General features: G+C 41.7%; 1 protein-coding gene across 1 annotated transcript in view; it reads right to left on the bottom strand.

The window, feature by feature from the left end:
• Window positions 1–675: 675 nt before the first annotated feature.
• mast1 (microtubule associated serine/threonine kinase 1) overlaps window positions 676–24,514 on the bottom strand; it is a 49,148-nt gene continuing 25,309 nt past the window's right edge. The window contains exons 8-27 of the mRNA XM_022758630.1: window positions 22,798–23,007; window positions 22,560–22,661; window positions 18,692–18,824; window positions 17,215–17,282; window positions 17,007–17,083; window positions 15,391–15,599; window positions 14,569–14,707; window positions 13,757–13,889; window positions 12,586–12,751; window positions 12,097–12,198; window positions 11,370–11,492; window positions 11,091–11,200; window positions 7,023–7,186; window positions 5,151–5,395; window positions 4,701–4,958; window positions 4,355–4,587; window positions 3,863–3,985; window positions 3,447–3,583; window positions 2,703–2,890; window positions 676–2,397 (exon numbers count right to left, since the gene is read on the bottom strand). Of these exons, the coding sequence (XP_022614351.1) occupies window positions 683–2,397; window positions 2,703–2,890; window positions 3,447–3,583; window positions 3,863–3,985; window positions 4,355–4,587; window positions 4,701–4,958; window positions 5,151–5,395; window positions 7,023–7,186; window positions 11,091–11,200; window positions 11,370–11,492; window positions 12,097–12,198; window positions 12,586–12,751; window positions 13,757–13,889; window positions 14,569–14,707; window positions 15,391–15,599; window positions 17,007–17,083; window positions 17,215–17,282; window positions 18,692–18,824; window positions 22,560–22,661; window positions 22,798–23,007 (4,635 nt within the window). The 3' untranslated portion in view covers window positions 676–682. The remainder of the gene's footprint in view (window positions 2,398–2,702; window positions 2,891–3,446; window positions 3,584–3,862; window positions 3,986–4,354; window positions 4,588–4,700; window positions 4,959–5,150; window positions 5,396–7,022; window positions 7,187–11,090; window positions 11,201–11,369; window positions 11,493–12,096; window positions 12,199–12,585; window positions 12,752–13,756; window positions 13,890–14,568; window positions 14,708–15,390; window positions 15,600–17,006; window positions 17,084–17,214; window positions 17,283–18,691; window positions 18,825–22,559; window positions 22,662–22,797; window positions 23,008–24,514) is intronic.

Below are 24,514 nucleotides of genomic sequence, written 5' to 3'. Positions count from 1 at the left end.
AGCTGGACAGTGCTTGATGTGACATTCCACTGACAGGGTGCCTGCTTTGGCATTGTCTGACTGTGCAACTCAGAGAAAGCAAACTGCTGGATGAAGAAGAAATGAGCTTAATCATCACGTTGCTTGCACATTGTAGCCAAACTGATGCTGTGGGTCATTTGTGTTGTTGGATGAAAGTATAACAGGTCGACTCTGCCTTCATTGCCTTGTTTGATTTGATAAGCAGTAAAATAAGAAAGGGCTGGTTGAAAGACAAAATAGAGTGACTGGATTTGGTATTCACAGTATTCAGCATGTTTTGATCGGTAAAGCACTTTTTGACCCCTTGTACCTACTATACTTGTACAGTACATACCTTATGACATGCGTTCACATAGACCCACACACATATACATCTGATAAAGTGTTCCACATTACATTAAGAAGTCTCATTATTAAATAATTTATAATAGAAAATCAATAGTTAATGCACCTTTACAGTAGATTTTTTACTCCTGGTTTTAAGTTAGAATCAGTCAATGATTGGAATCAATAAATAATATTTTATATACTCTGAAACTGGAATGTACATTGTTTTTAAGTGCTTCACTTCTGTTGCATTGTTCCTCCTCCAAAAAAAAAAAAAGGCATCTTTTTTCTCTTTTTTTTTTTTCCTAAAGTCCCACTTAGGGACCCCATGGGGTCACATTTTTGGCAGGCTGCTACCTGTTGCAGATTTCTCTAGTGGTGAACCAGCAGGACTTTGGGTCACCACTGCAGCCCCAACAAGCACTCGACCTCCAGCAGGAGTGTCAGACCTTCCCGCTGTGCCTCCCTGCTTCTCCTCCGCTGCCTTAGTCTGCTGGTCTTTGCTCTTGGCCCCATCCTGGGAACCCAGCTTGATTGGCCCGAGGACGTTTTTGGCCACAGTGGTCAGCTGGCTGACAAAACTCGTCTTGTCGCCAGGGGAGACAGGCCGCGACTTGCAAAGGGAAGGCCCGCAGAGGGAGGGGGTGATAGCGGTAGGGGAGGGAGAAGGGGAAGGTGAATGCTCCTCCACCACCTCCAGGCGACATTTGTCCTCCCAATCGAGAGTTCCCCTGTAGCAGTTGACGGCCCCGAGTCCCTGCCTCACCTTGCCTAGAGAAAGTGGCTGCCCGTGTGGGGGAACGACGGGAGCCAGGACGCGAGCTGGAAGTTTGGGGCTTTTAGAGCTGAGGTCTGGAGTCCTCGAGTCACTGCTCTCAGCTCCAGCCTTTCTCAGGTTGTCCCCCATACCTGATGGTTTAAAGGTTTTGTTCATGCTCAGAGGACCTGCTGTCACTGTCGCGTTGATGCCAATGGATTTATCTGGAGTAGAAGCAGAGCTCTTAGCGAAGGCAGCACCGGGTAAACCAGGCCTACTGGGACCACTCCTATTGTTTCCTTCCTGCTTTGGATCAGTTCTACCCCCCTGCAGCTGCTCCTGGGGATCTTTACTATTAGATAACACACTTTTGGCTGCCTTGGGATCTAATTGTTTTGGACTTAAGACTGCCTGACCCTGGAGAATCTTTTCAGGTGCCTTCTGACCACATAGACTTCCTGTTGTTTTGGTAGGGGTGCTAGGAGTTGTAATTTTAGTAGTTTCTGCATTTAGTCTGGAGCTTTGTGAGTTTAAGGGCAGCTCACTTGTATGAGGTTTTCTCGTTAAGGATGTCGGGGATGCTGTTGCTCCAACTCGACTTGTCCCGGCGTCTCTCTCCCTCTCTTTCTCCCTCTCCCTTCCTCTCTCCCTCTCTTCTCTCTCCCTCCCAGCCAGCAGTGTTTCCCTGCTAAGCGGTGACTCCTGCCTCCCTAGTCTCCTCACTGGCTTCAGTACACCGGTCTCTGGTGTAGAGGAGGATGAGGGCAGGGGTGGAGGATTAGGAGGCAAATTTTCCCCTTCTGTCTCCAACAGGCTCTGGAGCCCAAGCTCACAGAGGAAGGCATCCTTGCGGTACTCAGAGTGCTGCACCTCCAGGCTGTGCTTCCTCAGCGGACCCCCCAGCCCTCCTGTAGAACTGGACTGGGTCAGAGGTGAGCCCAGCTTCTCTGCTGACTGAACTCTTTTGAGAAGAGGTGATCGAGGGGGCTCGGCACTCTTGGGCCTGGGACGGACCACAGGCGGCGACGAGTGGAGCTTGGCAGGGAAGGACTGAGTGGTGTTGGAACTCCCTACAGTGTGGCCTGGCAAGGGTGGAGGAGAAGACTGGGTAGGGGAGGGTGTATGGGCCAGCGGAGACAGGGGGATGTTACCAGCAGATTTACAACGGGCAGAGCGATACTGGCGGTGGAGTTTAGGTGAGAGGCCGTGCAGGGAGCTGGGCCTCATGTGTTGTGAGGGAGCAGGGGAGTTTGGAGTGCTGGAGGCTGGAGAGCTGCTCTGGGAGGAAGCACCTGAAGGACCACAGAGTGCAGAAAAGATCAATGAAGATACACAGAATCCATGAGGAAGATGCAAATGTTTGATTTAAAGGTAAAGTGAATTTTGAATATCAGGTCTAGTGTAATTTCAGTCATTAAAAGATCGCTTTCCAGGGCATACGCTCTGTTTTGGAAGCAAATTTGAATAACTCCCAATTTCAGGTTCTAAAAATATGTGGAGGCTTTGAAGGAAAATATCTCTAATGTGAACTGATCTTACAGAGTTTCCATTTGACCATTTATGTACAGTATGTGCAAGTTAAGTTCCAGTGCCCTACCCAAGTATGAGGGCTCAGGGGTGGAGCGGTAGCCCTGAGTCGGGGACCGCGCAGACAGACTGTGTGTCGGGGAGCCAGGAAGACTCTCGCTGGAGGACAGAGAGCGATTCAAAGAGGACAGGCTGCGGCTGGTGTGCAGCAGATTGGACTGTTTTGTGATCTTACGAAACAAGGAGCTACGCTTCTTACTACAGGATAGAGAGAGAATGAAAAGAGAGTGAGAAAGCAAGGTTTGAAAAACGATTGACCAATACAAAAATAATATACATTCATACCAGTGGTTTTCCATGTTTAAGCACACTAGCTACATTGCTGTTGACCGTTTTCCAAAGCAATACCATAGGTTTTTGCATTGATTCTCTAGCTTATAGGGATCAATAATCTCCAGTTATGACAACCATCATGAGACAAGATGATCAATAACTGCAAACCAGTTGCTTTATTTTGTTTTGTCAAAGTTTTGAAAACTCTCCTCTGCTAATTGATTTTTGCAGTATACACCAAAATGAACAGAAACCAATGTTTACTATGAATGCATTTGTAAATGAATGGGCTAAACCATGCAAGACCACCGGCCCTTGAATGGGATTCTCACTGTATTGTAAAAAATTACATATTGTATCTTGTGCAAGACAAACTCTTCTACTATCCAATAACATCACAGTGTACAGTCTGTTCATGAAAGAGATCATCTAAGACATCAGTAACACGTCAGTGCAGTGCTGCAGGTCTCTAAGGTCATACCTGTCCTGGCCTTCCTTGCCCATGGTCCTCTTGTTTCGTCGGGCCATCTTACACTTGTAGCTGGCCTTCCGGGCAGGACCCACTTTAATGGAGGTGTTCTCAAAAGGTGTGGTGGTCACTGTCACCTTGTTACCACTCTACACAGATCAATGACATTAAATGAAGTCTACCCTCATACGTATTTGTTGTCAAGGTTACGAAAAACTGGCTAGCTAACATGGCCTTTATTTACAGAATTAATTAACAGAGGCTTGGTGTGTTGTTGGAATAGCTAAAGCGTCATTTTGCTAAAAGTTACACGAGCCGTCTTTCCTTTTAAACGACTATTAACTGATACAGAAATAGAGAACAGAGAGAAATATTGATTTTACTGATGTACAGTACAGGTGTGAATGAATAGACCAACAGATTCTTACCTTGAGGATAAGCTCTACCACTTCAGTGTGAACCAGACCGTGGACAGGTTCCCCGTTGACATGAGTGATGAGGTCACCAGCACACAGGCCGGCCTCCTGGGCAGGGCCGCCGTCCTCCACATGCTGCCAATACACAAAGCATCCAAATTCATGACAGGGGAAAGTCACTCGTATATAAACACTCAGGGTACAGTATTTAAATCTTAGACAATATTTTGAAAGACTACGTGTTGCCAGATTAGAGGAAAGCATGAATTATTTTCCCTTTTGTTATGCTATAAATAATACAGGAAGAGAAAATGAGATTCCAAAGATGAGCTTCATCCTGTCCTCTTTTACACTCTGTTTTTTCATTTCACTTATCCATGGTTAATGCCACCCGGACTTTAAAATGCACCCACAAAAGTCATAGCACAAGCCATCCCTCTTTATGTAGGTCACTGACTTTAACTCTAAATCTCCAAAGAGTACATACTACTACAAGTTTCTTACCCAAACTATATGATGGACGCTGTAGATGTCACTGTCTCCAATGTAGACCCTGATGGCCCTGAGGGTGAAACCGTACTTCTTTCCAGATCGATGGATGGTAATGGGGGAGCGCAGCACACTGACTGCTGGGCAGAAGTCTCTGCTGGGTGAAGAGTCTCGAGACGAGGGGTTGGAAGAGAAAGAGTGGGGAGACATGGGGCTGGCCAATGGGGAGAAGCCACCATGCTGCTCCACTGGTGGCAGAGAGAGGGTAAGCAGAGAAATTAGATACTGTATTTGTATTAGGGTGTCACAATTGATTATTTCCTAAAGGATTTCATGATAATCTTTACTTTTTGCCTCTCACCTGATGGTATAATGACAGACAGGGCTGTGGCGGAGGCTGACTTGATGACCTTGTTGCCAGGTCTGGAGTTGCGCTTCTCTCCATCACCAGACAAATGCTGGTGGCGCGCCCTGCGGAGGACCAGGTCATTGGTGGCCCGGGGCCCCAGAGGGTCATACAGAGGGGTCATGACATCACGACTGGTGGCTGCAGGACCTGGAGACAATGTGGTGATGGTTGTAGTAATGCCTGGTGTCTCTCCAGGTCTAGGGGGCTTGTCTGTGAGGAAGTAGAGTAATGTGGGAATTATACTTATTTAAGTTGAAAACAACACTTACAGGTGAGAATAGCAACACAGCATGAGCCATCTAATAATTACCCTTCATTCTTTATCACTTTCTCCATTGCCCACTCTTATTTATTTCCTCTTCTCCAACCTCACTTCCTGTGAGACCTCAGGCTGCAACCTACCTGCCCCGTTGATCTCTTTCAGACTGGTCCTCTGCTCCAGGAGGCTCGGTGAGGGGACACTGGTCCCATCCAGTGAGGTTCCACGGACCTTGATGGGAGCCTGGCGGGACAGGAAGTCTGGCTCACCCTCTAGGGGTGAAGCAAAACGATGTGTATCCATCAGTGCTGAGAAGCGTCGCCGAGCACCAAGGGGAGGGCTCGCGTCTCCTTCCATGTAGAGGGACTCTGAACAAGACAGGCGCTTCCTGAAGGAGAAGGACACGGACGCAGTCACACAATGTAATACAAACAGTGTCCTCTCTGTAAGAGTCCTTTCTCCAACAAGACTTGAAGTCTACAGCCATGAATGTGTGGTCCAGATTTCATGGCAATCCATCCCATAGTTTCTCTAGAGCCAAGATGAGAAATAAGTGACATTGAAATACAGTCAGGCCAAGTGACAGAAGTGATCTCTTTGGTTAAAAATGTAATGAACAGGAGCTGATAATGAATCATAGCTGGAGAGATGATACATATAATTTCTACCTGATAAGGAAGAATGGAAAATCCAGTATGTAAGGTTAACAAATGATGAGTCACCTTCACCTTTCACGTCTTCCAGTCCATTATGAATGCAGAATATATGAATGAATTGTTTTATTGCATGTATGAAAATAGAGAGATTGAAACCCTGACATATGCTTCCTAAAGACTGAGTTGAAATTGAGTCATGAGAAGTAATGGCAGTCTCTCTCTGCTCCATGCTCTCGGTTAGAGCTGTATCAGTTAAAGGAGCGGTGTGTAGGATTTAGGGGGCTCTATTCACAGGAATGGAATATAAAATCCATAATTATGTTTTCATTAGTGTATAATCACTTATAAGTATGAATTGTTGTGTTAGCTTAGAATGAGCCCTTCATATCTACATAGGGAGTGAGTTGTCTTCCATGAAGCCTGCCATGTTTCCACAGAAGCCCAGAATGGACAAACAAAACACTGGCTCTTGAGAGAGCCTTTTGTGTTTTTACATTACCTGAGGGCCACCATAGATTCTCCTACACGCTCGGAAAGGCGGTGATGAGGTATTCAGTTGGTTGCAATCTGCAACCTCACCGCTAGATGCCACTAAATCCTACAAACTGCATCTTTAATAATATGTGCTTTGAACTCAGCAGGTTGCAGTGCTGCGTGAGCTGCTGCATGACACAAGTCACAAGAGAGCAGATGCAGATGATGTTTAATGAATCTAGATCCAGGAATAAAATTATTTTTTTCATTTGGTCTGCCAAAAACCAGAACCCTTGAGAGGTGTTTTTTTATATTCAATCCAATATGAATAAACACTGTCAGAGTCAGGCAGGTGTTGACAGGTATACCAGATGAAGAGCAAAAAATTTTTCAATAGTCCTAAAATTACTAGTATTTATCCTTTCGCGTAATATAATTGTAAGATAATATTGCACTTGATTTGAGTAAAAAAAAAAAAAAAAGCCAACGGCTACATCTGTGTTATTCACAACAAATCATGTCACATATTTGGGTTTCTTTGAGACGTATGAACCAGCGATCCATTTCCACTTTCCTACTTTTCAAAATTTGGAGAGGTGAGATCTGTTTCCTGTTGTTGACTCAAAGTGAGTGTGAACTCTTGCACAAAGATCTTTTTATATAAGAAGTGTCAGAATTGGTGTCAGTGAGATAGAAACCAGTTACTCAGACACCCAGGGATATGTGACAGCAAAGAGGAAAAACCATCAGGAAACCACCTTCTGAACACCCTCAGCCCTGATTTACGCAAATACACAGAACACCCCACCTCACTCTGCCATGCGCATATAAAAAAATCATGACTGTGCCTCTGAAACGCCTCATTTATAAGTCTGCGTCACTCACATCTCAGGCGATCCAGTCCTCCAGCTCTTATCCCTCATGCTGAAGCTGCCCAGGCTCTCTCTCTTGGTCACCTTGTCGTCCCGCGGGCCCTTGTGCTCCCGACGGGACACAGAGGTCGTAGCTTTCTGCTCCAGCTGAGAGAGATGCTCCATGCTGCTGTACACCTGCAGGGGCGCACAGTCAGATCAATAATCATTTGGTCTGTTAGCAGTTATTAATAGCTTAGGAAATATGTTGCTGGTGAATGTGTGTTACAGTTATATGTTTGGTGTCAGTATTTATAATTACTGTACTTGTTTCAGATATCCGGCATATAATAAAAATGTGTCAAGGACAGTTGTTTATAATCTAAACGACTGATATGATGATTTTGCTCAGTCCAGTTTACATATTTAGTGTAATTGTTTTTGCAGTGAAGAAAAAAAGCAGAAAACAAGCACACTCAAAACACAATAAGATAATAGAGGACGTTAAAAGTATTGATGTTTTTCACACTATGCAGAGTCAATAAAATGCCCATGTGAACAATGAGAACAATGCGAATAAGAATAAACTGATAAGCTATGCAGGGAACAAATATGCAGTTTCGAGTGTTTTAAATTCAAGAGCATTTATGGGATAAATTTAAACTTGAACTCATTAAACCAAATTTCTGAAAACCTGTATCTCGGAACAGTGGGGAGGATGTCATATTTCTGAAAGGGGAACTCCACTGGTTTTACATGTCAGTCTGTTTACATGTGTTGGGGAGCAAAAGTTGTACAAAGGCTTTCTGGCTGATGAACTGCATCACGTGATGTCAAGTTTAAGAACGAAAAAAACTCTGGGAGCGTGGAGTCAGAAGGAATGACATTACTAGACCTCTGTAGCTCGGTCTTGCTAAATAAACGGTCCAGATTTGCTATAATGGGTTTAACTTTCCCTGTGATTTGCTGGCTAAAAATGTTTGCCAGAAGGATGCTACTAACCAGTGATCTTACTCTCCACTTTGACAGTGTTGACCACTTAATTCCTGTTTCACATTCAGCTTTGCTCATGTGCTTCATCCTTTCAGACATGCAACGAAATGTCCCTCTTCCTACAGGAGCTCCTAACTGTTCTGGTTTTCAGTATTTTCAGAGAGTATGACAAGTCGGACAAGTAGAACATTCTGAATCCTTCTATTTTTAAACATTTTGGCATGAAAATTGTCAAAATCTTAATACTGGCACAACATATTGGCTATTTGCAGTTTCCATCTAAAAATTCTAATTTCCACAGCCCACATCATCTATTATCCCTGGTCACAAGAGTACATAATACTGATTGGCGGCAGTGTCTAATATTTGGAATTCATCAAGAAACGGATGTAAATACATTTCTTAGGATGCCAGCTTGTGAAAACTGTGTACTTGATGTAATCTTGGGAGACATTTAATACACTCAGTACTGTTTGCAGTGGGGTTGAATTCTTGTCACATTATATAATTCCTATCTTTACATTTACGATGCACTATTGGTATTATCTTGAGTCATGCTTGCAGGATGGATGTAACTACACCTATGTGTGGGACTACTTCTTAAATGACAGTGTCACCTATTTGATTCCTATGTGACTGACAAAGAGACAATTTCAACGCAAAGTGTTGTGCTTGTTTGAATATAAAAAAAGAAGATAAAGACGAGTTTTTAACAGTAGCTTATTGCTGTGGTTCAAGATGCGGTAAAATTAACAGTTAACAAAGCAGAGTGGCAAAACCGTATCTCAAATATATATTAAATAATATTGTTAATATAAATATCATACTGTCTGCCTTCCACTGCTGTTCAAAGCTGCCCACCAGTGACAACAATATATTCAGTATGCTCATTTGTGCATTCAGAGGATGATAACCTGACTTCCAGCATCACTCGGATGACTTAAAACAAGCTAAAATATTTACAAAAGGACATATGAAATGTGACCTACTACACTGAAAAACAACATAGCTTCTATGTTTTTACCATGCATGCATGTGAGCACTGACATATCCACAAAGACATGCACACAGTTACTCTGTAAGGCTCTCATTATGTGCAGAGTAACAAAGAAAAGCTAAGCTGTGTGGGGGAGGACAACAAGACGAGCTACGTTAAGGGAAGCCTACCGAATATTCAGCAGTGCACCATGGAAACAAGTATCAGCTGAAGACCCAGGTGTCTTCTCAAGAGGAAAACCAAAAAACCATGTTGACAGCCAGAGCCAATTTCTTACTTTTTTAAATCTATGAGACATCTCAATGCTTTTTTTATCAAAAATGTCAAAAGACATTTAGGAAAAGCTGCTTTAAACTCTGGCTGATTACTCATGTGACATTTGTTTGCTTTTTAATTTTGGAGTGAGATTATTTGCTGGAAACCCTTTGGAGGTTTTTAATCTCACCTACACAAAAGAGTCATTTGCATTCGTCTTTCAGTTTTTTTTAATCATCCGGGTTCATCTATATTTTATCACTGCATACAAACTAATCTTCACCTACTGTGAATGAAAACTAGTGTTTCTATACAGTATTTCCTCACAAGAAGCCACAACCAAAGACTGAATAAGGTAAGACAGAGGTAATCAAGTCACATGAGGTCATGTTAAATGAGCTAACACATCAAAGCATGATGGTCCCTTTTGTCTTTTGTAGTAATAAGCTTGGGGGAAAGAATAATGTGCAAAAATGCTCAGTTGAGAGAATCTTGAAGTGCTTCTCATAAAGCATGTGTGTACTATGTGTACGCATTACAAGCCAAACATACAGCGTCATCTTATGCATAAATCAGTTTTCTATTTCAAGTATGTAAATTTTGCCTTTAAGATCTTATTGTTTAATTTTATGTTGCATGTTTTGTGTCTTTTAACATCGTGGGACCATGATGGAACAACTGCTCTCACTTTAAAATGTTATCCCTTGGATTCTGTTTGGTAGATATATAAATATACAGTAACGGTTACTGTATGTACATTATTGATTCATCTGCTGATTTACTTTCTTGAATTAATTGTTATAAATTATCAGAACATAGTGAAAAATGCCTGTCACAAGATCCCAAAAAGACATTATAAATGTCTTGTTTTGTCTGACAAGCAAAAAAGAAAAGAGAGAGGTAGAAAATAGAAGATAGAGAAGATAGGTAGAAATGAACCAGCTAATTTTTTGGATTTTTGCTTAAAAATAAGTTAATTATGAATGATCAAAATAGTTACACATTGAAAAATTAAAATGCATGAAATATGTGCACATGTTCTCTGTATACTATTTTGTGTGTGTATTCAGCCAAGGTATTTGTCCACCTGCTTTGCCCGAGCAAGGCTACTCAACAGCTCTGAACTGTAACCTTAAATACACCACAAATTATATTGAAATTGGCTCCGCGATGAGGCACTTTCCACTAAGTGAAGAGCTCCTTCACTGCTTCACAACCCAAATATGAGGGGATAGACCAGGTGAGACACAGATGGAAAGACAGAGTGAGGGAGAGAGGAGAAAGGTGGGAGGGTTGAGAGAGAGAGAAGGAACAAAAAGGCAGCACGAGGTGAGAAAATCCCACCTGAGAAGAAAAAGTAAAAGTGTGACAGAAAGAGCACGTTGTCACACTGAGGGAAGGGAGTCACAGTTCAGAATTAAAGGAGATTTCGCCAAAGAAAGAGTGACTGAAAAATGTGGATGAAGGCTTGTCTGGATCATTAAACACACATCTACAGACAAGCATAGTAAGTGGCTGTGACATTTAAGGTACATGGGCCTCTGTATTGCTCAACAAAAAAAAAAAAGAAGAGTGATAAAGAGCCCAGTAAATTCCCATTTAGACTCTCTGAACCTCAGGTATGAAACCTGGGTTTGTCCTCCAGGTGCTGCTCTTCGTACAGTTTGTCCTCATTCTGTCCATCAAAGACCTTCCTCATCTAATCCTGTCAATAATCTCAAGTGGCAAGTGAGATTCTGTGTGACACAATATAACAGACCGACAGGGTGAGGAAAAAAAAAGGAAGACAGAGTAAAATGATAGAGGGAGAGAGGGAGCGATGAAAGAGGAAAGTATGCAAGAGAGACAAAGTCAGACCTTGCTGAAGCGAGGAGAACAGGAGGAAAACTGTCTGATCTCCACCGGCTCGTCGTCATTGGTGTCATCCTCGTCGTACGTATTGATGTGGTGATAACGATCCGAGCGGGCTGGCAGAGGAGGGAGTGAGAGGGAGGCCATGAAATATATGAGCTGACAGTTCAATGTAAAATGTGCATTTCTGACCGGAGCGGTGTCAGAAAATTATTGTACAACCCATAAAGCTAATATTGATGTAACCGCTGTACTTTACAGACACATAAATCCAGACATGCATACTGTCAAAGTAGCTGGTGTCCTCCTCTGACTCCAGGTGAGGGATGAACTCTGCCTTCTGCCTCAGCAAACTGTTCCAGTCCAGCTCAGAGAAGAAGGAGTGCTGCTTCACCTCGAACGCTCCACCTGGCAGCAGGGACACAAAAATATGGATCGACAATGTGCTTAAAAGAGATGAAAGTTAAGGTTATATTTGTATAATGCACAGTTGATTTCATAATGTGACTTAATTGTCCGTTTTTTAAACTCACTGTATTGAAAAGTTCTCATGAAAGGAACAGTTTGGAAAATACACATTCACTTGAAGATGAGAAGCTCAATACTAGTCTCTTTAAAAATTAACCTACAGCCAGGAGACAGTTAGCTTAGCTTAGCTTGAGACTGGAAACAGCTTTCCTGCCTGTGTAGAAAAATAAAGAAATAGTACTGCACATAACCCTCTTCTTAGCCACAATTTTGTTTTTACACTTTAATTTCTGCACAGATTAATTTTTTTTTTACCTTTGGACAGAGCTAATTTATCTGTTTCCCCCTGTTTCCAGAAACTGTGCTAAGCTAACCAGTTGATAGGTAATGTTAGCTCATCTATCGGTCTACAAGACAGCAAATAAGCTTGTTTCTCAAAATATGAAACAATTCTTTTTATACTATCTACTACTACTACTACAATCTTGTTGCCAAATGGCTGAAGAAGGTCAGTCTGATGTGAAGTAAATGGAAAAGTTAGTACCTGAACCCAACCTCACTAGAGGGTTTGTCTGCAGCAGAGCAGATATGAGGGCCTGGGCATCTGCAGGCAAGGCTTCATCACCATCTGGCCAAACTATATCGTCTAGCAGAGGCAACAAAGACAAAGCAAGAGGTCACAACAAAGAAAGAAATTTCTCCTTTTTGAAGGTGTCAAGATGAGAAAATATAGGCTAGTCCAAACTTCTGCAAAATTACCTTTAATACCTGAGGAAAATGAAATATTGAATATGGAGGAAAAGTATCTGGAGTCCTACTCCTGCTCGACCTTCATCCCTTTCTTGGATAGCATAAGAAAGCATGGGAACACATGTCTGACTCTAAAACCATAAAGCTGTTTGTTTCTAAACTCTAAACTGTAGTTTTGTTCTAGTGTAGTAATCTTACTGTTACTGCACAGCTTTTATTTACCAGTAAGGTCCGATTTGTTCTCTAAGAAACTTAAATTGTAAGTTTATAAGTATTTTCTTACCTGTTATAACCTGTCCAAACAGCTCCTCTGGAGTGTCTCCAAAGAAAGGCACACAGCCCACCAGGAACTCATATAGGATGATGCCCATGGCCCACCAATCCACCGGCTTTCCGTAGCCCTGACGGAGAATCACCTCTGGAGCGATGTACTCTGGAGTCCCACAGACCTGTGTAGGTAAAGATGAGTATAAGATTTCTGACAAACCACCTTTCCACCTTTCCTGATACAGTGCCAGTAGTAGAACAAGGCAATTACTTGAATTGATGAGTAATTGAAAACAAGGCAAACGGTTCACAATCTATCCTGGTATATGAGATACTGTTTCTGGAAACAACTTTTGAATTTTTACTTGTTTATACCATAAATACCATAAACACTAAAAATTGTTGTTTCACGATGGGGGGGGGGGCGTTTCAATGGGGAAGATTTAAAATCTATAGACAATAAAATTGAAATGAATTAATAAATTACTTGCACTGTTTTTTTGATTTGGATGAACTGGCCCTTTAACACTAGAGGCTGTAAAATGGAAACAGTATGTGCTGTCACTCTGTTCATTCTGATCATCATAAATATATACTGTTCAGGATCTGAAAGTGAATACACTGTAAATGAATGCACATCATTGCTGACTGAGTGAGAAATACTCCGCTAATCCGACTCTCCACTAGACACATGAAAAGCAAACCCCTGCTCTGTTTCAGCCGCAGATGTGAGTTGATTACTGGCAGACGAACAGATGCCTGCTTCCACCCAGAAGAGCTGGAGAACACAAGCAGCGATCTGACTGATTATGACTGGTTTAATTCAGAGTATAAACAATAACTATAATTGCAAAATGGGACTGTGATGGAGATGGAGAGCATTAATGATTCGCTAATTCAGACAGCACAGGAAGCACTGTAATGCAACGTCTTTATTTGGAGATCATTGATTTTGCCGGATGACTTGGCAGGTTGGCACGCATGGCTGGAGAAGACTAAAAGAGTCGTCTGCTCAGCCACCATACATCCTATCTTAGAATTTCACTAATTCTGCCTACATACCAAATTCATACTGTTGCTGATTCAAATGTATCTGTCAGCAGCTTTTCATCTTTCATAATGTGACGATAAAGTGCTGCAATTAATGTTGGAAGACCTGGCGCCGTACTAGGTTACAGGTGCCGTACCTGCTTGTCCAGGAACTCTCTGGCATCTTTCTCAATGTGTCCCTCGTAAAGGTTCGTGGTGAGGCTCATTAGACCCATCTTCGACAAGCCAAAGTCTGTGAGCTTGATGTGGCCCATGGAGGTGATCAGGAGACTGTATCAAGAGAGGAAATGGAAAATTTCTACTATTTGACACTTGAACAGATCTAATTCTGGCACATAGCAATAAAATTCACATTTAACGGAGTAACAGGTATGTTTTCCTTGACACCAGACAGGAATTTTAAAGCAGCTTCGGTTTATTTTTCCGACGCATGAAGCAGCAGAACTATATTATCACCTTATAAAGTTTGTATGGTTGAAGGGTTAGCAAACAGTCGCTCAATAAAAGATGTAGCAGACATGGAGAAACATCAGCATTTATGTAGAGTTGTGTTTCTGACCACATGATGAATTCAAAGTCCAGTATGTTTTTGGCCTCCACCAACTCATGATGGCAAATATCTGGCTTTTTAGCTGCTAAATGCTCCAGTACCTTCACCAATTGCTGCTTTTGTCTGTCTGGGCAGGTAATGAGCTTTTTTGCTGAACCTCTCATTTCACTACTGAGTTGATGAAAGCGGTAAAACTGAATCACAACAGTAAAGCTGTGGGCAGTAAAGCCAAAGCAATTAGCTAAATGATGCTAAAATGCTCAATAGAGCTCAGAGGAACTGTTGGGTGATAATTTTCTGTGGCTCATCATCATATGAATGACCCCTTTCACATTATATTCAGTCACTTGATCCTTTGTTAGTATAAAAAGAGTGATCAGGGCAGCTTTAAACACTCACTTGTCAGGTTTGAGATCTCTGTGGACGATACCATAGTTGTGCAGGTACTCCAGGGCTAAAACAGTCTCAGCAAAGTACATTCTTGCCAGCTCCACAGGCAGAGCCCCAATGTTCTTCAACAAGGTGGCACAGTCACCACCTACAAACACAGAAATACCGGTTATTGTTGTTATTGTTCAAGCGAGAGCGGATTCTGCCACAACACTGTCCTGAGCTGCCCTCCAGAAAATTCAACCCAACTACAGAGGAAGATGAGGCGGTGTGAATCTACCGACCTTGTTTGACTTTCATGATCGAAAATCATTGTGATGGTGAAATAAGAGTAAGATCACTATCCACTGCCCTTCTGGAAAGGTAAGTGAGTGATTATATACTGCACCATAAATATGGTTTGGAAGCAGGAAGTTAACATGGAGAGAGCAGCCAAAAACCCTCATTGACTATGTTTTGAACAGACAGTTTATTCAGAATTAAATAACGTGTAAAAGTTAAATAAGCTTAAATTCCAAGGTCACCAGCACTACAAGTAATTAAGACCTGAAAAGTCAGGGCCACAGCACTTAGACAAAATATTTAATTATTAATTTGGTGAAAATCTTCTCATGAGTAGCAGAGAAATGCAAGGTCAGGAAACAGAAGCGGAGAGAAAAGGCTGAAAAGTGTTGTTATTTTACAAACCAGATAGAAATCTGAACCAACATTTCTGCATGACAGAGAAAAATGAAAAACAAACAGAGCAGGAAAAGCCCATTCAGAGCAGCCTCATAAATCATCATCTTTTCAATTGGGAGTCCGTCTTTACTGTAAACCTCACTCCCTTACCCTCAACATATTCCATGACCATGCAGAGGTGTCGCCGCGTTTCAAAAGAGCAGAACATTGAGACGACAAAGGGGTTCTCTGCGAAGGTGAGGATGTCTCGCTCTACGAACGCCTGCTGGATCTGGTTCCTCAGGATCAGATTCTGCTTGTTGATCTTTTTCATGGCAAATCGCTGACGTGTCTCCCTGTGCCGCACCAGGTAGACGGCGCTGGAACGAGGGCAAGACAGAGGAGTACACAACAGAGGAGATGAGGTATTGAGAAAACAACAGCAGGGTGAGAAACTGGTAAAGAATAAAAAAGGATATTCAATCTGCTTTTAGACATGAAACTAATACATTATGACTGAGTGAATATCAAAGTGGATTTTAAGACTTTGAAAACCAAAATGTCAAGCCCCAAGCTCATAACCTTTGAGTTTTTTTGTTTTTCAAAAACATCCTTTTTCTTTTACATTGGCAGATAATGGTGGAATAATGGAGGCTTGACCTTCACAGTGCTTTCTTTTCTGTTCTACTGAGGCCAGCTTTAGATAATTTAGTATCTTTTAAAATGCAGCATGTTTACCGATTAAGACCAAGAGGAGACTAATTGTATAAATAACTCCCTACTGGTTGCTTTTTTGTTGTTGAAGAGATTTTACATTTATCTCTTTCAAATCACTGAACAGGCCAGTCCTTGAAAACACATCAGATATGGCTTTTAAAAAATGTCCCCTCTAAATCCTTTTGCATGTTGGTGTTTTCTTCATTCTGTGTGGCAGGATGAGGGAGTGGAAAACAACCGTCAGTTTATCTTTAAATGTGTCAGGTAAAACATGGAATTACAAGGCACAGTTATACATATCATAAACTAAAACCAAAAGTAAACATTAATGTTAAACCAATCATGACATTATATTAACTCTTCAGCACATAATCTAATACCCAAAAATACCCATGTCATTCTTTGTGTTTCACCCATGTTTCTTTTTTTGTCTTACTAAATATTATGTGTGGTTTCAAGTAAAAAAGAACCACAGTTGCACATCAAACATCTATGATGCTCCCCTCTGGAACAGAGAACAGCCTGAATCCTTACAAATGAGTCAAAAATTGGCAAGAGTTTGTTCCAGTACAACTTCTTAGCACAGCATTGACATTATGTAGGTCAGGGACCTTACTGGTGGTTGGACATGTTCACTGAAAAATAATGATCAGAATGGTTTCTTACATTTAAGGCAGCTGGTTTTCATCAATGGAAATGAGTTATTACTATGGTGGCATAAGCATCATGAACCACTGTGTATTGGAATCTACTGAATAATGTTGAGATGGAACAAACAAAAAAATAAAATATTAAAAATAAAAATCTTAACTCGAGGTCCATTTACTAGATTATTCCAGAGCTTTCAAGCCAATGTCAGCTGATGGTGCTTGCTCAGTTGTCATGGAGATAGCTCCTGAAGATGACTGAGCAAATTATGTGCACTGAATCGGGTTAAAAGCTCTGGAAAAAAAGCTAGTCAAATAGACCTTGCGTTAAGTTAGTTTCTTCATTTAAACACTATATAATGACTTGATTGGATTTGAATTGGTTCTTATGAGACATCAATGAGACATCAATCTGTTGCTTACCCATAAGCTCCATTGCTGATCAGTTTGATGCTCTGAAAATCTTCCTCACTCGGTGGCTTGATGGCTCTCCCTTTTCCCTGGTGAAATACCCAACATTTTAATCGGATCAGCATAGACGTGGTTGAACTTAAATATTCAAATGCATAAATGTCATTGTACGTGAATTCATGTAAACGCGGATCTGTCTGTGGGTATATTTCATCTTCACCTCTGCTGAGTCATCAGTCTCTGGAGTATGTGGACCCTCGCTGTCATAGTTTTCAAGATTCACGATTTCTGTTGAGAAACATGTTAGTTAACAACCAAACCCGGTGTCCAAATAAAGAGAGACACTTTTCATGCTAAAACACCAGGCCTCCCACACTGCTGTGAGCAGATAAGAAATTTGCAGCTGCTCAGACAATTTTAACAAAACAGCTATTCAAGTTTCAAAACAGCTGAAGGCCCAAGATCACGGAGAGAAAAACATGAGAGAATTAAAATAGCTTCTTCCTATTAATTTTTCTTGTCTCCTTCAGCGCTCCCTCCTCCTCACTTTCCTCCCTCCTTGAGCAGCACCAGCAGCTAGTTTTCACTGTTCTTGCACTCTTGTACTATATGCCACAGCTGCTAGAATACGCTGTTTGTACTGCTGTTTTGTCAAAGCAGGGAAATAAGTGAACGATAATTACCTTCACAACGCATTTACAAAGCCGCTCTATAGATATTAACTTAATGTGAAATAAAGTCACTGAGCTGAGAAAGGTATGTTCTGTGTGTTTCTGTTTGACGCTGAGAACAACTCATCTTGTCAACTGTTTCTATCGGGAAACAAGAAAAGAAATGAGAGTGTGAAAGTGTAGACGTGCTAGCAGCTACGTGGGTGTGCATTTGTGTCTATACATGACAATGTAGGTGCAAAAGAAAGTGGGAGATCAAGATATCAAGTGACACATTGTTAGCAGAGATTAACTGAGAAAGGCCTAACAGCCCCATATTTCTCATGAGTTGAGAAATAAAACCACAGCGCTTTATTGTGAAGAGTCATTCATGGGCCATTTAGCCCATCAGCTAATGAACAGCTCTTGATGGATTAGACTGAGAGCGGGAGTTTGAGCCGCGATGAGTAATGAAAGATAGTGATGCCAGAGCACCACCGGCCAGCAAATGATCCATCTAGCCCAGACTCTACATCTCAATAAATATCCTCATCCTGAACATCCTGATCATCTACATGTCCACAGGGTTTCGACTCAGTGCAAATATCAGTATATGAATGGAGGAGGAGAGTGTCAGTGCTACATCTTGAGCGCCGTTCCTTAAGCCTCTATTTGTTTAAATTTTGGCAAACTGGCACTGCCAAATGAGCTACTAGCAATTCCTGTTTGCACTGTGCCCACGACTTTACAGAAACACAGGATTCATTTGATACTCAAGAAAAAGTTATAAGGAGCACCTCTTTTCTATGACCGCTAAAGGAATGTATGGACGTTTATTTGTGATGGACATCGGAGACAATGATATCTGTGTCCTTACTAGCACCTCTCTCTCTCTATATATATACATATGTAAACAGACTTTTTTTTTTTTATAATGTTAAAAATGAAGTCTCTCCATCACCTCACTGCTGTTCACCAAGAAATAGTTACAGCACATCATATATCACGATACAACATGTTAATGTCTTTTCTTTCTTTCTCTCTTACCCTCCAGTGGGTCTCTGGTCAGCCCCAGTTGGCTGATGATGTACCGAGGGATGTCTGCCTTCATCAGTTGTCCCTCCTTGGCGTGATCCTCCGCTGCCTCCAGCAGATGGTAAAACTCTTCTGGGTTGAACTCCTGTCATTGGGGGAAAGAATGTGTGAAGTGTGTGCCGCACAGCAAAATTCCTACTGCTGATTTAACACTCAGCAGTATGCAATATCTTTAAGTCCAAAACAACAGAGTTTTAACACCTTCAGATTGGTTTGAAGACCAGTGCTGGAGCCACATCATGTCTACAATTGAATAAACAAAGCTTTGATCAGCTCCGGTCAACACCAGAAACACTCTAGAAAATCAACACTTGCTACCACTGAAGTGTTTGGTGTGTGGGATTGCAATATTTCCTTGATCCTCACACAAATTTGGAGGAGAGTTCAAGAAAAGGTTACAAGAGACTGAATGATTTTAAACAACTGGAATGATGTTGTGCTGCTGGGTAAGACTGGTAACTTGGGACTAACTCATCACGATACATGACTTCTTCTTTGATGACAATGATGGTATCATAAAGGAATTGACATATTGCAAGTCAATTTATATCTAATATATAGCACAACATATATGTAATCTTAAGGGAAAATATGCCACTAAAATAACAAAATACTTCGCATTCGGGGCTGCAACTAATTTTAATTCCTTTGAATTGTCAATTAGGTCTCAATTAATAAATTTTTTGATCAATAAAATGCCTGAAAATAGTTAAATATTTCCCGTTCCAATTTCTCAAGATGGCCTCTTCAAGTTCGCCTTTTCCATCCAATCCAGTCAAAATGATCAATTTACCATGATAGAAAAATTAAGAAACAGCAAATATTTACACTTGTGAAACTGGGATTTCTGTTTTTTTGGCTTAAAAGTCAGTTTAAGTCAGTTCGCTAATCGATTCATCAAGAAATTGTTTTGGAAAAAAAGGAAAAGGGAGGAAAAAGAAGGTAAACAGCCTCTGACTCAGTATCACAACAAACCTTCTCATGATACTGGTGCAAGTGTGCTGATAAGACATTAAAAGACAATGTATTGAGTCAGGTATTGAACAAAAACTAACCTCCTGGTTAGCAGTAACAAAGGGTTGTGATAACAGCTAACAAAGGATGAGCGTTAATGAACTGATGTCATACTGTGTTGCACCTCACAAAGTAATTCAAAAATCGTGGCCAACTTATAATGACAAAACTAGGATTTACTTCAGCCTGCTGAAACTTTGTGACCAAACACCTCTACGGGGCTGTCAAACAAACATAATCTGTGTTAATACACCTCCCAACTTTAAATTGCTTTCTTGAAAACATCCTTTTTTTCCAATGAAAAAGCCTTTTGTGTTGTCCTGTGGGATTCAGTTTCATTCCTGTTGGTGGAATAACATTTTGATTAGAAAGCAGAGCCTGGGGCAGCCAGGATCATTTCCTTCTTCCCCTGCTCTCTCATATCTGCTCCCCTAGACCAGAGAAAAAAGAGAGAGTGAGGAGATGGGGGGCATTAACCTGCCTCTCTGATCGCTTGCTCTGCTCCAGGATAATATTCGTGCAGCTAACAGCCAACTGGACTGTGTGACATTTTCACCAAACCAGACCTCACATCTGACTTGAATGCGAAATGAACTCTACGGCTGCTGACCACATCTAAATGTGTGTGTGTGTGTGTGTGTGTGTTCTCCTCTCTGACCTAAGGGCCATGAGGATCTAAAGTCCCCTCCAGATCCTGCCTGACCCTATTGACCTCTTCCGACTGTCGCCTTGGCAACAGAAAAATGAGCCACGGTTGCTGGAGGAGGGACCACGGCAATGACGGATATGGGGGGCCATCAATCAGGGAGCTGATATCCAGGTATCGCTAAGCCTCCTGTGTATTCAGAGAGGCTTGTTATTACTAAGTAAGTAGTGGTGAGTTATGTTTTGTATGTATCAACATGCCAAGGACACGGCTCGGTCTCCCAGCTGATTTGATGTGGTGCTGAGAAGACTTTTTAGGTTATAAAAATACCCTGCAGTGATAAGTTGATACTCTGCTGCAGCAGAGATGTGCAGCATGTCTGATGTACTGAATGACACGGATTAAACAAAACCATGACCTCCACTGTATAATACACTGCATTCATACTTCCACATCTCATGTTGCTGAAGGTGAAATGACATTTACTGGAAGCAAGTGCACAATATAAGCCAGGTTTTCAACGCAGATCAACAGTAAATATGCAACACAAGTGGAGAAAGGAAGTAAAGAGTAGAGATTCTGTGTTTCTGCATCTTCTGGTTTTAATTCAAACAGTAACTAAACAGACCACATGATGTTGTCGAGAGGTTTGCAGCTCTTTCAGATTCAAGTTGCTGCCATCCTCGTTGTCATGATGGCTCTTCCGCAAGCGTCGTTACAGAATGACAAATTATCCCTAAGCCTTCCTCTTTATAAGAAAATGTTTGTTTGCAGGCTTAAAAAGATAGTCCAGCAGCTTAGTATTGCTTTTTAATAAATTGATGAAAGAAAGAAAAGTTGTGTGCACCTCCACCTGTTGCCAGGTGCCGGATAGAACTGCATATTGTGGTAAAGAGTGAAACAATATCCGCACACTGGAGTATAGCTCCCAATATTTAATTGACTACAACAAACACATTTGCTTGCCTGCCTGCAGCATAAAAGCTCACCTCTTCCAATCTCCACACCTCCAGTTTGTAATGCAGACTCTCTCTATTAAACATTTTAAGTCTCAGGACTGAAACTGTGGAGCACGCCTGTCAGAGCCACTGTTTTCACACGCTGTGGAGCCCTCCCCAGTAAAATGAACTGCATGTGTACGATCAGTGGAGAGCCCCCTTTAACAAGAACAAGAAAATTCAGGTTATGAGATAAAACCTTCTCCACATCAATAGAAGATGTCCTTTTACAAAGACTTGATACTTTCTTGTAACCGAGCACAAGGAGCTATAATCTATCCAAGTTGTTCAGAAGGCCGCTCAAAAACCCAAATTATTACCATAATCTCTCCAGAATAAACAAGGTGGGGTACATGCTCTTGTTCCAACACTTCCTCTGGTGGACTGCAGACACTAAGAACCTGTACATTCAGCAACGAATAATAAATCAATTTTTAATTCATTTGTTTTTTCTTTTCTGCAGCTCATGGGTAGATGGGTACTGCATTGGGTCTGTATTTGTGCTGCTAACTTGCTGCTAATTGAAGGTCTTTGATTTCTACATTGCAAAGATCTGAGACAGAGATTTGGGCCATTTTTCTTGTAGTGGCATGCGAGTATTCAGTTTTGACAGTGCATTCCTTGTGTGGGTGCATTCAGACTCTTTTTTCCTTGTCATCCCCCCCAGGACCAAACTATACGAGAAACACATAAAAAAATATATCAGGTCTTTTTATTTTCACCCAAAAGGCAAGAACAAGTAAAAACAAGTGCAATGTAGAAGATTAAAAAAGCCTTAAACTAACCGTTTTAAGAGTGACAGCACAGCTTTCCTGCTGTGACACACTCGGCAATGCAAAGCTCAGATATGCTAAACCTGTGTTTCATCACTTCAGACCGAATGCACAGTAGACTGCCTGCCCCACTTCTGCTCATTCTTTAATGCTATTTCAGCGTTAAGGAGTCGACCTTCCATCTCCATGTGGGAGGACGGGAGTCTCTCCCAGCAGATGAAGGAGAACATACTCAGAATGTAAGAGGCACCTTGTCACGTCATTCAAAAATGCTCATTTGGTGAATCCGTATCAGTGTCTGTTGAGTATCTCTGAGCAATTGGGGATTGTGGTTTAACTGTTTAAGAAAACGCAGGCCATGGCGATTAAACATGTGGTGTTAAACTCACCAAACACTCAAGGAGCCTGGCGGGACGAGATATGATGATGAAGAGCTTTTTAACCAGCTCAATGACGAAGGTGAGCTCCGAACTCTCCGAGCGCTCGTAAGCCTGATGCAGACAGACAGACAGACAGACAGACAGACAGACAGACAGACAGACAGACAGACAGACAGACAGAGTCAGTTCGTGAGCTGAGGCAAAGAGACGTCACACCTCTTCATTCCTCTTCACCTCCACGACTCACATCATGCAGCAGCCTCTCCAGGTTCTCCTGCAGCTCACAGAAGTAGACGCTGGTGATGAGGCCCTCGCGTGATTTGGTCAGGCAGTCTCTGGACAGCTCAGCTACCTGGTGGTGGATGAAGCTGAGGACCCCGTCGGCCAGCGGCAGAACACTCTCCGGGGAGTAGCTGTGGATGAACTCTGCCAGCCTCTCCTCCATCTGAGCTGTGGCCTGATTTAGGACAAGAAAGTGGTTAACAGTCAATTATTGTCATGTTGTCAGTCTGATGTTGAGAGAACAATGTAATCACCTCTCACAGACTTCAATAAACTGCACTCAGCTAATTTGGATTTTTTTTTTTTTTTTTTTTTTTTTTAAATAAGCCTTGTTTTCTTGATAAATTACTAAAACTAACACAAACCAGCAGCATACAACACGTGTCAAAACACCCACCCCCACCTGTTCAATGCAGACCTGTGTCTCAGTGATGTCTTGATGGGAGCCTTTTTAGGTGTCTTTTTCAGGGTAAACGATTTGTCCCATTTCCCAGCATTAATATGCATCAGATCTCCAGAAAAGCAGGGATTTTATCACATCAGCTCCTGTGGTTGCCAAATCCTACGTACGATACCTTGACTACTTTGTATCACTGATAATTTGATGCTTAGTGCAGTCTATGCTGATAATCTTGTGAAGTAGATCTTTGTTGTGACGTGTGAAGTTAACTGGTGCTGTGCGATTGAGACCAACCTCTACACTATATATGCGTCAGCTAGATATTACTATGTTTGTCTATAGATGATTAGTTATTAGTTGCTGTTGAAGAGAAGTAATACACATTTTACTTTTCTGGGTGTTTTATTTTCAGAAACTACCATTACTGTACTCTTGTACTCACAGTTCGCCACTGCTATTCTCTATGTATCTTTACATATCATGTGCAGAAATCAATAGTCTGGAATCATGTTAATGTCTTTTTCTACTGAGTAAAGAAGCTGAACTTGATTGATGACTCTGTGCTCTCTGACAGGAGCTCTGTAGCAGTAAATGCAAATAACCTAGCTAGCCATTGGGTAAATAATCTAAATAAGGCACACAGAAAATGTAACCTACATTCAAATTGTCTTTTCAGAAGAACCTGAAGGAGTCTAAAGGATGCTGACAAAATCTGCTATAGCCAGATTCACTCCCTTGTGTAACAAATGTTTAAAAGAACATAACATTGTCAGAATTTAGGCTCCATTAAGCTTCCATTAAACACTTTCTACAGGAGCTTATTTCAGGCATGAAACGGCTAATGATGATTCCCCATATAGTGACGGTGAGGATGCAAAGCAAAGTTGAGCACTCATTCACAAGCCTGGGAAGTGTGCAGTAGTATGTGGGAAGACTCATTAGCACTGCTTCAAAATGAATAAGTACAGGGTGATGGTGTGTGTGTGTGTGTGTGTGTGTGTGTGTGTGTGTGTGTGTGTGTGTGTGTGTGTGTGTGTGTGTGTGTGTGTGTGTGTGTACAGGCAGGTGTGTGTTTGAGGACACCTGCCTGCAGAGTGACATACATTTTCTGGCAAACACTTGTTCATAGAAGTAGTCGCCTCGCTCAGACATTAACTCATGTGTCCATGTCTCGGTACAGAATGCATACAGACATGTTTAAGAGCTTGAGTTACAGTTTGAGCAGGATTATGATCTAATTCATTTTGTGCTTATGATCAGTTACAGACAAGCATCGTAGACA

Source organism: Seriola dumerili, unplaced genomic scaffold (assembly GCF_002260705.1).
Source record: "Seriola dumerili isolate Sdu_G_001 unplaced genomic scaffold, Sdu_1.0 BDQW01000302.1, whole genome shotgun sequence".
In the NCBI taxonomy this organism is placed as follows: Eukaryota; Metazoa; Chordata; class Actinopteri; order Carangiformes; family Carangidae; genus Seriola; species Seriola dumerili.
This window is presented reverse-complemented; position numbering and strand designations above follow the sequence as displayed.